General features: G+C 40.0%; 2 protein-coding genes across 8 annotated transcripts in view; one reads left to right on the top strand and one right to left on the bottom strand.

Annotated features, from left to right (window-relative positions):
• The window catches only part of LOC139040148 (odorant-binding protein 2b-like), a 69,130-nt gene that overhangs the window by 14,430 nt on the left and 40,621 nt on the right, over nucleotides 1–14,079 (top strand). The window contains exon 2 of one of the 6 annotated variants that reach the window (XM_070484269.1): nucleotides 13,751–13,832. The exons of the other annotated variants lie outside the window; for them this stretch is intronic. The gene's annotated coding sequence lies outside the window, so the exon portion shown is untranslated. The remainder of the gene's footprint in view (nucleotides 1–13,750; nucleotides 13,833–14,079) is intronic. 6 annotated transcript variants of the gene reach the window in all.
• The window catches only part of LOC123276624 (olfactory receptor 2AE1-like), a 78,525-nt gene continuing 69,091 nt past the window's right edge, over nucleotides 4,646–14,079 (bottom strand). The window contains exons 1-2 of one of the 2 annotated variants that reach the window (XM_070484266.1): nucleotides 8,413–8,636; nucleotides 4,646–7,805 (exon numbers count right to left, since the gene is read on the bottom strand). In XM_070484266.1, the coding sequence (XP_070340367.1) occupies nucleotides 6,853–7,805; nucleotides 8,413–8,434 (975 nt within the window). In that variant the 5' untranslated portion in view covers nucleotides 8,435–8,636 and the 3' untranslated portion in view covers nucleotides 4,646–6,852. Of the gene's footprint in view, nucleotides 7,806–8,412; nucleotides 8,637–14,079 lie in introns of those variants that run through there. The other variant, XM_070484267.1, reaches the window with a different exon arrangement.

Below are 14,079 nucleotides of genomic sequence, written 5' to 3'. Positions count from 1 at the left end.
CTTGTTAAAATAGAAGGGATTCAAATCTGAACAGAAATAGTAGAAGCTATAATGAATAGGAGATGTTTTTTAATTATTTGGATATCAGAATTAATGCAATTTTGAAGCTTAAGTGACAGTTTACGTCTTGGCCATCTCTATATCTGCAAAACTTTGGAAGCTCCATGCGTCACTAGAGGTTGTCAATAAATGCTTTCCTTTGAGTGAATGAATCCAGGATATGTGCAATCCTACCTCTATTTAAGTGATATAGATGGGTGTAATTTTTATTTGTAAGTTAAAACTTGTTCCTCTGTGTATGGAAGATGAACAAAAGAGATGATGTTAGGGCTCCTTGGCCTTTGATATAGCAAGAAAAAAATAGACAGCATTAACTTGGAATTTTTCTTCCTATAACGTTCCTTAGTTTGGTGTCTAATTATAGCAATTTGTCCAAATGTGAGTATTCTGGGGCTCATGAGAATCACTGAGCCCAAGTTAACGGCACTTTGCTTTTCTTGCTAGGTATGAAGCAATGTATGACATATCCAGACAATCAATACCCAAATCGTAATCAAGGTCATTGCCTCTTAAAGACTGTGACCTTATTGGCCTACGAAGATCCTCTGGGGATGGTACTTGCCTGTGCAGCCCTTTGTCTGTCTGCCCTAAGATCTGTGGTTCTTAGGAGTTTTCTGAAGTACAGGGACACCCTCACAGTCAAAGCTAATAACCAGTCTCTCAGTTACATCCTTCTCAAATGCCTCATCCTCTGCTTCCTGTGCTCCTTGCTCTTCAAGGGCCATCCCAACACTTCCACTTGCATCCTGCAACAAATGACATTGGAGTCATGTGGACTGTGGCTGTTTCCAGATTTTGGATAAAACCATCGCTGTAGTTCTGGCTTTCAAGATCACAACAGCAGGGAGAAAGATAAGGCAGTGGATGCTGTCAGGGGCACATAATTCCATCATTCCCATCTGCTCATCGATTCAAGTGATTTTCTCCCTTTTGTTCACCTAGATGCACATTCTGAGCCTACGCTCCTTATCATGTGTGCAAAAAGGGCTCTGTCATCATTTCTACCTTTCCTTAGGATACTTGGGTTCCTTGGCCCTCGTGAGCTTCACCTTGGCTTCTCTGGCCAGCAGACTCCTGACAATTTCAGTGAAGCCAAGTACCTGACACTCAGCATTTTGGTGTTCTGTGGTGTCTGGATCACCTTTCTCCCCCGTATACAAGCACCAAGGGGAAGAGCATGGTAGCTGCAGAGATCTTTTCCATCTTGGCTTCCAGTGCTGGGCTACTACGATGCATCTTTGCCCCCAAGTGCTATAATATTCTGCTAAAGCCAGATAGGAACACCCTGCCGGGATTAAGTGGTAAAACAAACTCTCACAGAAAATAAATACAAGATTTTAATTCACGGACTTCATGAAACATTTAGAAAGCTTGAAAATTATATGATACCTTAAAGAGTTCTTGCCCCACATCCTGCCATGGGTAGCTACATGTTCTAACATCTTCTCCTGGTTTGGAATGTCACAATTATTAGTATCAGATTCCTGTATATAAATCTGTGTTCTGGACTCACTATTCTTTCATTGATTCTTTCCCTGAATGAATACCACCCTGTTTTCACTTTCTCTATTTCAGAGCATGTTCTGACAGCTGATAGCACCTGTTCTTGCTTGCTGCTCTTTTTCAGTTATCTTGCGTTCATTCTTACAAATTTTCTCCTTGATTTGACTTTTAGAATTGTTTTGGCAAAGTCCATAATACACATTAAGAGATTCAGATTCAAATTTATTGAACTTAAAGACTAATTTTATTAAGAACTGACTTCTTTGCAATAAAATGTTTCCCATTCAAGAATGTGTTTTATCCCCATTTATCTCACCATTTTCACTTTATTTATCAATGTTTTATTCTATTTCTGACTGGTCATTTGGGTTGTTACGTAGTGTATTGTTTCTCGTACATTTCTGGAGGTTACTTGTTGCTTCCATTGATTTGTAAGTTGATTGTCTTGGACTTCTAAGCTGTGAAAAACAATAAAATGATTCTTTCTGCTCAAGCTTTATCCTTATTGCTTTCTTATTGCATTGGCAAGATTCTCTAGTACAATGTCCAACAGTAGTCATAATTGTGAGCTTTTATTGCTCTTGGTTTTAGTGGAAATGTTCCTAAAGATTTTATCTGTTAAAATTTAATCCCACAACTAGAAGGACGTGCAACTATGATATGCAGCTGTGTACGGGGTTGGGGGGGGGGTTGGGGAGATAAAGCAGAAAAAAAAATTTATGTTGGTGGTACATTTCTGATCATACTTTTTTTAATATTTCATATGAACTTTATCTTTTTATTGAGGTAAAAGTGATTTATAGCATTATATAAATTTCAATTGTATCATTATATTTTGACTTCTATATAGGCTACCTTGTGTTCACCACCCAAAGTCGAGTTGCGATCCAAACAAATATCTCATTAATTATGAGAGTGCCCTGTCTGTGCTTTGTACATAAAATTTTTAAATGTGATAAAATACGCATAACAAAATTTACCATCTTAACCATTTTAATTGTATGATTCAGTACTTTTAAGTACTTTCACATTGTGTGCAACAAATTTTAATCTTTTCATTTTCTGAAAATGAAACTCTGTACTCATGGAACAATTCCTCAAACCCTCCTTCCCCAGCCCCTGACAACCACTATTCTACTTTCTATCTCTATGAATTTTACTACTCTGTGCATCTCCTATAATTGGAATCATATAGTATGTGTCTTTTCACGGATGGCATATTGCACTTAGCATATTTTCCTCAAGGTTCATCCATGTTGTAGCATGTGTCAGAATAAGAACTTTGATAGTCTATTCTCTTAGCAGCTTTCAAATATTCAATATGGTATTTCGTGTTGTGTGTGTGCTTTTTGGTGAGGAAGATTGGCCCTGAGCTAACATCTGTTGCCAATATTCATCTTTTTTCGTTTTTCTTCCCAAAACCCCAGCACATTGTTGTATATTATGTCCTTCTACTTCTTCTATGTTGGACGCTACCTCAGCATGGCTTGATGAGTGGTACTAGGTCCATACCCAGGATCCAAACTGCTGAACCCTGGACCACCAAAGCGGAGCATGTGAACTTAACCACTACACCCTCAGGCCAGCCCCCCCATATGGCATCGTTAACTATAGTCACAATGCTGTATATTGCATCCCCAGAATTTATTGATCTTACAACTGGAAGTTTCTAACTTTTGACCACCTTCACCCCCAGCTCTGGCAACCACCAATCTCTTCTCTGTATCTTTGAGTTCCATTTCTTTAGATTCCTCATATAAGTGAAATTGCACAGTATTTGTCTTTCTTTGTCTGGCTTATTTCACTTAACATAACACCCTCAAGGTCCATCCCTGTTGTCACAAATGTCAGAATTTCCTTCCTTTTTATGGCTGACTAATATCTCATTGTATATATATGTTACATTTTCTTTATCCATTCATCCATAGATGGACACTTCAGTAGTTTCCATGTCTTGTCTACTATAAATAACACTACAGTGAACATGGGGATGCAGACATCTTTTCAAGATAGTGATTTCACTTCCTTTGAATATATACCCAGGAATAGAATTGCTGGATCATATGGTGATTCTATTTGTATTTTTTGAGGAATCTCCACTCTGTTTTCGATGGTGGATGTGCCAGTCTACATTCCCACCAACAGTGCACATTGATTCTCTTTTTCCACATCCTCTCCAACACTTGTTATTTCTTGTCTTTTTAACAAGCCATTCTTCAGGCATGAGGTGATATCTCATTGTAGTTTTCATTTGCATTTATCTGGGGTGTATTGCTATTGAGTTGTATGAGTTCTTTATGTGTTTTTGATAGTAACTAATTTTCAGATTTATTATTTGAAAATATTTCTCTCATTTTCTAGGTTATCTTTTCATTTTGTTGGTGGTGTCACATGCTGTGCAGAAGTCCTTTAGTCTGATGTAGTCTCAATTGTTTAGTTTTGCTTTTCTTGTTGCTTCTGCTTTTGGTATTAAACCCAAAACGTCATTATCAAGACTAATGTCCCAGAGCTTAGCCCCTATGTTTTCTTCTAAAGATTTTATGGTTGCAGGTCTTACTTTTAAGTCTTTAATCCAATATGAGCTGATTTTTCCTAATCATATCCCTAAAGATTAGTGATGCTGAACATATTTTCATGTGACTGTCGGCCGTTTGTACAACTTATTTGGAGAAATGTCTAGACAAGTCCTTGATCATTTTTTAATCAGGTTGTTTTATTGCTGTTTTTGAGTTGTAGTCATTTTTATATATTTGGATATATATATCAGACAGTTGGTTTACAAATATTTTATCTCATTCCATAGGTGGTCTTTTCACTCTCCTGATTGTGTCCTGTGCTTAACAGAACTTTGTAAATTTTGATGTTGTCCAATTTATCTCTTTTTACTTCTGTAGCCTGTGTTTTTCTATCATATCCAAGAAATCAATGGGCAAATACAATGTCATAAACATTTTCTTCTATGATTTCTTCTAACAGTTTTGTAGTTTTAGCTATTACGTTTTACTTTTTGATACATTTTCAGTTATTTTTGTATATGGTGTAAAGTAAGCGTCCAACTTCATTCTTTTGCATGTCCAGTTTTCCTAGCACCATTTAGCGAAACAAACTGTCCTTTCCCTATTGAATGACCTTGCCCCCTTGTTGAAAATCATTTGACCATATAGGTGAAGGTTCGTATTTGAGCTCTCTGTTCAGTTCCGTTTGTTGATATGCCTGTCTTTATGCCAGGGCTGCACTGTTTTGATCACCATGCTTTTGTATTAAAGTCTCGAAATCAGGAACTGGGAGTCCCACAGCTTTATTCTCTTTCAGGATTGTTTTGGCTATTTGAGGTCCCTTGATTCCATATGCATTTTAGGATAGGTTTTTCTTTCCTGAATAAATTCCAGTGGGATTCTGGTAAAGATTGCATTGATTCTGTAGGTCACTTTCAGTAGTATGGACATCATAATAACAGTAAGTGTTACAAACCTGAACCCGGAATATCTTCTCAGTTATTTATGTCTCCTTAATTTCTTTAAGCAGTGTTTTCTATTTTCACTGGACAACTCTATCAATGCATTGGTTAAGTTAATTCCTAGATATTTTATACTTTTTGATTCTTTTTGTAAATGGAATGAATTTGGACCCTTACCTGACACAATATATACAAAAGTTAACTGAAAATATATCCAAAATCTAATGTAAGAGCCAAAATTGTAAAATGCTTAAGAAAATCTGGGGGTGAAGCTTCATGGTTTGCCAATGACCTCTTGGATATGACACAAAAAGCACAGACAACAAAAGTAAAAGTAGATAAATTGGAATACATCAACATTTAAAAGTTCTGTTCATCAGAAGACACAACCAACAGAGGGAAAAGACAAACTATGGAATGAGATAAAATATTTGTGAACCATCCATTGGCTAAGCAGTTAATATCCAGAACATATAAACAATGATTACAATAACATAGTTTTATATCTCTTTTCAAAAGGAGCCCACATAAAAACTGTATTATTTACTTTGGCACATGCCAGAAATACACAAATAACCATCCATACTCTTCACTTAGATTGTTTCATTCTCCAATGATTTTATAGGATTCCCGACAACGTCATAGTTGCGTGTGTCGAGGGAGAGGTAGCTGAGGAACAATCCCCTGTCTCTAACTGGGATTGTGAGCCAGCTGTGTATGCAACACCCTTGTGCCTTCAGAAACCACCCAGGCCCAGTTTCTGTAAATATTAATTCTCCCTGGTTGTGGAGTGTTACAGGGTAAATTCAACCTTAGGGCTAGGTGGTTGAGATGACACCCAACTCATGATCATTGGCTCACCTGGTTACAAAATGCCAAAAGCTGTTTCTCAAAGGGAAAATACTTACTTGTCAAAGAGAGTATAGCTGTGCTCTCAAACCTTAAGGGTCATTCTTCTGAAGAAGGTCCCAGGGCTTCCTGACATTTTTATCTAGTAGAGGTAGTATGATATAGAAATTTGTCCCTCATTTTGGCATCCCTCAGACTACTACACCTCAGGAAAGTTCGTGGAGATATTAGCCCTCTGAATTTGACTGGTATTAATCCCTGAATATCTGACACAAAATGAGTCTTACCAAGTCATCAATTGTGTGATTCATTTTTAGGTCTCTTCCCCTCTCTGAATGAGACTTCATTAATGTCATGGGGATAGTAAAGCAATCACTTATTTATCCATGTAACAAATACTCATTGATCACTTCTTTCATGTCAGGCTGTTTTATTGTCTCTGGTGAGACAATAGTAACCCAAACAAAGTCCTAGCCATCAGGGAGCTTACATTCTAGTAAAACAGACAAAAAATATAATATAATATAACAATACAGTGCAAAATCATGCAAAGAAGTGTTACAAAGTGGACGCAGGGGACAGAGAAGGATGAGTGCCATTTGGATAGGTTACTCAGGGAAACACATTAGGGCAAGCTTACATTTAAAAAGAGATAAAAAGGAAATGAAACAGGGTCTACCACTTTCAAGACTTGATCTTGGGCTTCTCAGTGTCTAGAATGGTGAAAAATTAATGTTTGTTGTTTAACCTACCCAGTCTATGGTATTTTTGTAACAGCAGCCCGAATGGACTAAGGTAAGTACTCTATAGTGCTTGGAGGCCTGAGACCAAGTTAGAAGACTGGAATTGTGTGTTGACCACTTCATTTATGCAGCAGTCATCAGGGATATGGACCCTTGAAAACTCTTAGGGGCTTGCCCAGATCAATCCGAGGAGGTTATCCCATCCCTCTCTTACACTCAGAGCAACTGCAATTGCTGTCTTTAAGTGATAACATCTCTCCCCAGCACTCTCCTCAGAGCCTTCGCTACATTCTCATTCCAGAGAGTATACATTACAGGATTCAGTGTGGGAGTAACGATACTATAGAACACAGAACCAACTTTGCCTTGCAATGGCGTGCGCTTGGACCTGGGCCTCATATGTGAGAATATGTAGGCACCAAACCAGAGGGAAACCACAGTGAGGTGAGAGCTACAAGTGGCAAAGGCATTTCTCTTACCCCCAGCTGAAGGCATCTGAGTGGCACTATGGAGGATGAAGATGCAGGATGTACAAATTGGAAAGATGGGGAGAAGGAGAAGCAGGACACTGCTGACGCACACAGTGGTCTCATAAGCAGTAATGTCTCCGCATACCAACTTCACAACAGCTGGAAACTCACAATAGAAAGGGTGGCTTTTTAGAGGCCCACAGAAACGGAAGTGCATCAAGGACACTGTGTGAAATAGGGAGTTTATGGATGATCCCAACCATGACATGACAGCCATCATCGGTCCCACCCTTCTGTTCATGAGAACAGTGTAATGCAGTGGATGACAGATGGCAACATAGCGGTCATAGGACATGAGCGCTAGGAGGAGACACTCCGCACCAGCCACAGACAAATAGAGGAAGTGCTGGGTCACACAGCCGGCAAAGGAGATGGACTTCTTGCCAGATACATAGTTGGTAGCCATCTTGGGGACGGTTGTGAAGACATACATCAGATCCATAACGGAGAGCTGGCTGAGCAGCAGGTACATGGGTGTATGAAGCGGGGGATCTGCACAGATGAGGAGATTGGTGAGGGTGTTGCCGCTCACTGCAATCAGGAAGACCATCAGGGGCAAGGCGAAAAGAAAAAGGTGGGTGAGGGAGTCATCAAAGAGGCCTTCAAGGATGAAGTCTGCCAGAGAGGTCTGATTCCTCTGCCACATCTCCCCTTTCTGTGTCCCTTGGGAAACAGGAAGTGGAAAGGAAGAGCGACATCAGAAATACTGGGGTTCAGCATACCTCACAATATGACCTTTTGATCTACAAAAGAATCTTTGAAGAAAAATTTTTCTATTTCTAATTATACAACAGGTCAAATTGTTGAAGTAACCATTTAGAAAAAGTGAGAACTTCAAATTTCTCTTCACAAACATGGTCACTCTGAAATTCTAGAATCTTCTGGCCCCTTTAAGTGCCAAACTTCAAAACAATAGTCTCTCCTCATTAAGTAAGAAATATATAACCACCTATATATATATTTTATAAGTACATATACACACAAATACACTTTTATAAAATATGTAAACACATATATACAGTTTCATATTTTTGTAAACATTTGTACTTTTATCCTTATGTATACAATAAATTTTCTATATATTATATTTATATGTATAAATAATACATGAATACTATTTTTGCTTATTATACCAGTCAAGGTTTAACCAGAGAAGCTGAACCACTAAGAAATTGATAGATACGTAGACATATACATTTAATAGATTGTATGGAAATTTGGCCCTGTGAAAGTGTGAAAGCTGGTTAAGCAGTCTGTGTGAGGCTGTTACCTTTGTGTCTGATGCTGGACATTGATAGGCCTTGTGGCAAGCAGTCACGAAGGGAAGATGGGTATGAAGTGTGGTAGATCAATTGCAGGCTGGAACCCACATGCTTCAGCTGTGACCCTGCAACGTGGACTGAAATTCACGTCCTTTCTTGCTGTCTCTGGAATTTGTGGTATGGCTATCTTGTGGAAGCTGGGGTCCTTCTTCATGAGGCTGAACACACACACCTGGCCCAGAAGTCACAGATGCTAAAGGAAGGTTGAGGGCAAGGTAGAGCCAATCTCAGGCCCAGATGCTGCTTCACAAGAATGAGGTGAGGCAGCATATCACCAACTTTACGGTCTGTAAACAACACAGCAGCTGCTTCCCTTCTGCCTCGACATCTCCCTGAGAATCTTTCCTGTGGCTCCCCTTAGCCAGAAACACACAAACGTGGGAACTCTGGGAAATGTAGTTCATCCTAGCCACATTGACACATTACAAAGCGACCAGAGTCCATCCCATGTCAATTTGGTACACATACACATCTCCTTAAAGCACACGTAATCACAAAATAAACAGGACAAAGTCATCCTCCTGCCTAACATGGTATAACTATCCTGCATACAACCAAAATCATGCCAAACATTCATAGAAAACAGGGAAGAAATGCCCATTACTATTGTCCACAGAATGAGTCATCCTATCCACGTGCTAACCTATTCTGTGGATGTCAGTTAGGACTCTTCCTCAGTCACTCCTGTTCATGCAAATGGACCCACAAACAAGGTAGCCATGGAAGACATGATGGAGGCTACACATGGACTCAGCAACATGGACTTCCACTCACCAAGTTCCACTGTTGGGTGCCCAACCTGCCAGCAACTGAGACCAAGATTGCGTCCTTGATACGGTATTACTATCCAGGAGAACAGCCAGCTACTTGGTGGTAGAGTGGGTCAACTGGATAACTTTCATCGTGGAAGGGAGAGTGCTTTGTTTTTATTACAATAGACGCTTACTCTGGATATAAATTTGCCTTCCTTGCGTACAGTTGCTGCCAAAAAACCACCTGTGGACCTATAGAATGCTTTACTCACCATAGTGGTACTCCATGAAACGTTGCTTCTGCCTAAGGAACTCATTTCACAGCAAATGAAGTGTGGGAATGGGCCCATGCTCATGGAATCCACTGGTCTTAGCATATTCTCCATCTTCCTAAAACAACTGGCTTAATATGATGGTGGAAAGGGCTTTTGAAGACTCGGTTATGGCAACAGCTGGTCGGAAACACCTCATATGGCTGGGACAATGTCCTCCAGGGTGCAGTAAATCCTGTTAATCTGCATCTAATTTCTGATGCTGTTTCTTCCATCAATCAGTTTCTCGGGACCAGGCATCAATAGGTAAAAATGGGAATGAGTCCTCTCACTATAAAATTTATAATTACGATCCACCAGGAAAATCTTTGCTTCCTGTTTCTGCACTTTTAGGCTCTGCTGCGTTAGAGGTCTTTGTTCCAAAGGGAAGTATTTTTCTACCAGGTGACACAACAAGGATTTCATTTACTGATAATTGAGCCTGCTACCCTGCCACTTTTGGCTCCACATATCACTGAATCAACAAGCTAAGGAGGTACTATATACTGGCTGATGTGACCGATCCTGAGTAGCAAGGGGAAATTCAGTTGCTACTACACCATGGAGATAAGGAGGAGCATGTCTGCAATGCAGGAGATGTTCTAGGGAGCCTCTTTGTGATGAAAGTCAGGGGAAACCCATAACCACCCAATTCAGACAGGACTACTAAGGGCCCAGATCATTCCGGAATGAAGTTGGTGTCACCTCACCTGACAAGGAAGCTGACCAGCTGCACACTAAGGGAATATGAAATGGGGAGTGAATGAAGACAGCTGTAAACACCAGCCGTGCTCATGTGAGCTGCTGCAAAACAAAACTGTAACAGTACAGCCCTTTCTTCCTTGTTTTGATATGAACGTTTGGTTCACATATATTAACTAAATATTTTTGTCTTCATCCTCTCCATCATCACCTTTTCTAACATACGATATAACAAAATGGTTAGGTTCATATCTCGGTATTTAAGTTATATGACATAAAAGGAGGGGTATGAATCAGATAGGAGTAAATGAATTTTGCCTAAAAACCTAAAAGGATTTTGTATCCTCTTATGGGGAAAGGCACAGTGTCTTTTATATCCTCTTCTTGAGAAAAGGTTAACATGTTTTTCATTGTACATGGAAAGCTTTATCATGTTAGGTGGAAGGAAAACTCAGTACTGTCTTTATTTGGAAGTTAAGAATAGTTTAAAGAAATATGAATAGGTGCCAGGTTGAAACATAATAAAGCCATTGTACTTATGTACTTAAAAACAAACAGGATATGTGTCCTAGGTAGACCTGAGAGCCTTCAAATTATAGATCAGGCTGATAAAACTAGGATTATAATATTTAATCAACCAAATCTCCCAATCAGCCCTGTATCTAATTCTCATATGCACACTTCTCAAAATGAGAGTTGGCAGCCATGCTGAAGCCTAGTGCAAAATACTAATCTACATTGATCCTCAAAATATCCACTCTATCCCTCTTTGTGTTTTTCCTCCTAAATGTTTCCCTAGCTCTCCATGCATTCCACACTATCTTAGTTTCTAAAGTGAAGAATTCAGAACAGAACGTATTCTTTAAAGTATAATTTGACCATAAGAAAGAAGTCACATGTATTAACTCTCTCCATATTAATGCAGCCTAGTATCATTATATTGGCTGTCACCTCACACTGTTATTTCAAATTCAGCTTCTTGTGGACTAAGGGCCCAAATCTTCCGCATTCCCCCTGATCACTCCAGCCCTAACCAGACATCCACACATTTCCCTTTTACTAAAATATTCATATATTTCCTATCTCTTTCCTCATTTTTTTCCCATTTTTCTCTGTAAATCTCTGTAGCGTAACTTTTCCATCATCTGATTCATGTCGTCTCTCTTTCTGCCCCAGGTAGCTTTTATAATAATTTCCCATTCCAATTTGCAGCTCTCAACTGGCTTTTTTTTTCCTCTGCCTCATCAGGCAGCTTTCCTCATGAACTGACTAATATCACCTTCATATTTAAGGAATGAGGACATAAACTGACAATGTCAGAGTGTGCGCCAGTTTCTGAAAAGGATTTCATGGATACCTGAAACACCAACATTACCTTACCTGAAATTTCCTCTGCAGAGGCTTGTGGGCAGAACAAGTATAGAAGTGAAATAGAGAGGCCAGGATAGGCCCACGCTGACTCACACATTGGCTATTGGTCATCCAAACAAGTCTTTTCTGAGGTGCTCATCAGACTTCCTTCTCTAACCCTGGAACTCTCTTTTTACTGGTGGAATGGCATAGACTATATTGTCCTCCACAGTCAGCACTGATTATGCTAACTATCCTAGTGACAGACCATCATCAAGAGCAAGAGTGCATGTAATTCTGTAAGGCTCTTGCAAGGTATGCTCAGGTTTTGAGCTCCATCAGCACACGCCAGGATAGATTAAGTAACTGGACTTCCTTAACGTCTACTAGTTGGGTCTTTGAATCATGCAAATGCTTCTGCTGCCTCTAAACCTATATTTCAGATGCCTCTCCATTCCAAACTGGCCATGCAAGCTTAGGCAATAAGAATTTCAATTAATGTTACCTGATTAAGAAGCTACATCTAACACCAGCTTAATCATCAATGGGCCTAGAGTCAAAAGAAAATCTGTTTTGTGTTTTCTGCTATTTTGAATCGTTGAAGGCACTCTCTTCTTAGCTTCATACCCCCTTTTCTATTTAATAAAACCAGAATTTGCCTTTAGCACTGGTCTTTTTAGAATTAGCCCCTTCATGACTCCGTGAATGTTTTCTTATCAGGAATGAGACTTGGTCTGAAACAAGGCAAATGTGAGGGACGAGGAGTACTGTCTGTGAGAAATGAATCAAGCCCTAGTCCAAATGACCTATGATGATGTCGCCTGAGGCAAATCAAAGACACTAAGTAGATGGCATCAGAGATTCCAACCCAGAGGACACATCCTGAATCTCTTCTGAAAACCATTACTCAAGATGCCAATTACACTTGTATGCACGGAGATGAGCATTCCCAAAGGGCTTTCCTGGACTCAGTCTGTAGAGGTCAGGAGAACTAGTTATCTCAATGAACGTGGCTCTGAAGACAACATGGGGACATCTTCTCTAAGGGTCAATTAACCGTGGAGAGAAATATTCCCTAGGGTCCCTGGCTATTTTCCATCTTGGAACCAAGTTCTCTGTACTCTTTTTGTATCCAACCCTTGTGAGAAGACAGTGAGAAAGATCTAGCCTCTATTACCCACAAGACACTTTTGAGGTTTCCCCATGTGCCATATCATAGAAGAGAAGTCAAGGAATGGAAGCAGGAAATTACTGCTAGCATTCCTCACTCTCGCTGTTGGTCATACTCCAATTTTATACACTACATTAATATAACATGTGAAAAGATTTCAGATACAGAAGTAAAATAACATCATTAGCTATCAGGGAAATGCAAATCAAAACTACAAAGAGGGATCACCTCACTCTGGTCAGAATGGCTATAATTAACAAGACAGGAAACAACAAATATTGAAGAGGATGTGGAGAGAAGGGAGCGCTTGTTCACTGCTGGTGGGAGTGCAGACTGGTGCAGCCACTATGGAAAGCAGTATGGAGTTCCCTCAGAAAATTAAGGATAGATCTACCATATGATCCAGCTATCCCACTGCTGGGTATTTATCCAAGGAACTTGAAAACACAAAGGCACAAAGATACTGGCACCCCATGTTCGTTGCAGCGTTATACACAATAGCCAAGACTTGGAAGCAACCTAGGTGCCCATCAGGGGACGAATGGATAAAGAAGATGTGGTATTTATACACGATGGACTACTACTCAGCCATAAGAAAAGATGAAATCTGGCCATTTGTGACAACACGGATGGGTCTTAAGGGTATTATGCTGAGTTAAATAAGTCAGGGCGAGAAACTCAAATTCCATATTATCTCCCTCATAAGTAAAGGATAAAAACAATGACAAACAAACACATAGCATTGGAGATTGGATTGGTGGTTGTCATAGGGGGAGGGGGCAGGGGGGAGGGCATAGGGGTGATGAGGCTCCCATGTGAGGTGACGGACTATAATTCATTTTCTGGTAGTGAACACGATGTAATCTACACAGAATTCGAAATATATTATGATGTACATCAGAAAATAAATAAATAATTAATTTTAAAAAAAGAAACGTGGCAGCTGCATCATGGTAAAGTCAGTTGTTCTCTTTGTCTGTCCACTTTATGTTACACCTAGTGGGACATCAATTGACCAAAAAAGGACTCGCTGCAAAGAACACCAGAATGCCTGAGACTTCTGTGCATCTATACGTCAAAAGGTTGGTGGGCTAGAGCAATGGAACTAGGGAAGCAGCCCCCTCCCCCTCCGAAAGCAGTGGCAATACAAAAGGTGTATGCTGCCAGCGGTGGTTCTGGTGTCCTAACCTGAGGAGCACAGCTGCATGCATCAGCAGCCTGAGGCTACAGGAGCAGGCATGGTGCTTGTTGCATAGCCCCTCTTTGTCCCAGCAGTGGTGGGTGGTGCACACGACCTGAGGCTTCAGGACACACAGCAGTGCCAGCGAC

Source organism: Equus asinus, chromosome 14 (genome assembly GCF_041296235.1).
Source record: "Equus asinus isolate D_3611 breed Donkey chromosome 14, EquAss-T2T_v2, whole genome shotgun sequence".
Classification (NCBI taxonomy): Eukaryota; Metazoa; Chordata; class Mammalia; order Perissodactyla; family Equidae; genus Equus; species Equus asinus.
Note: the sequence above shows the minus strand (reverse complement) of the source record. Positions and strands in the feature narration are given on the sequence as shown.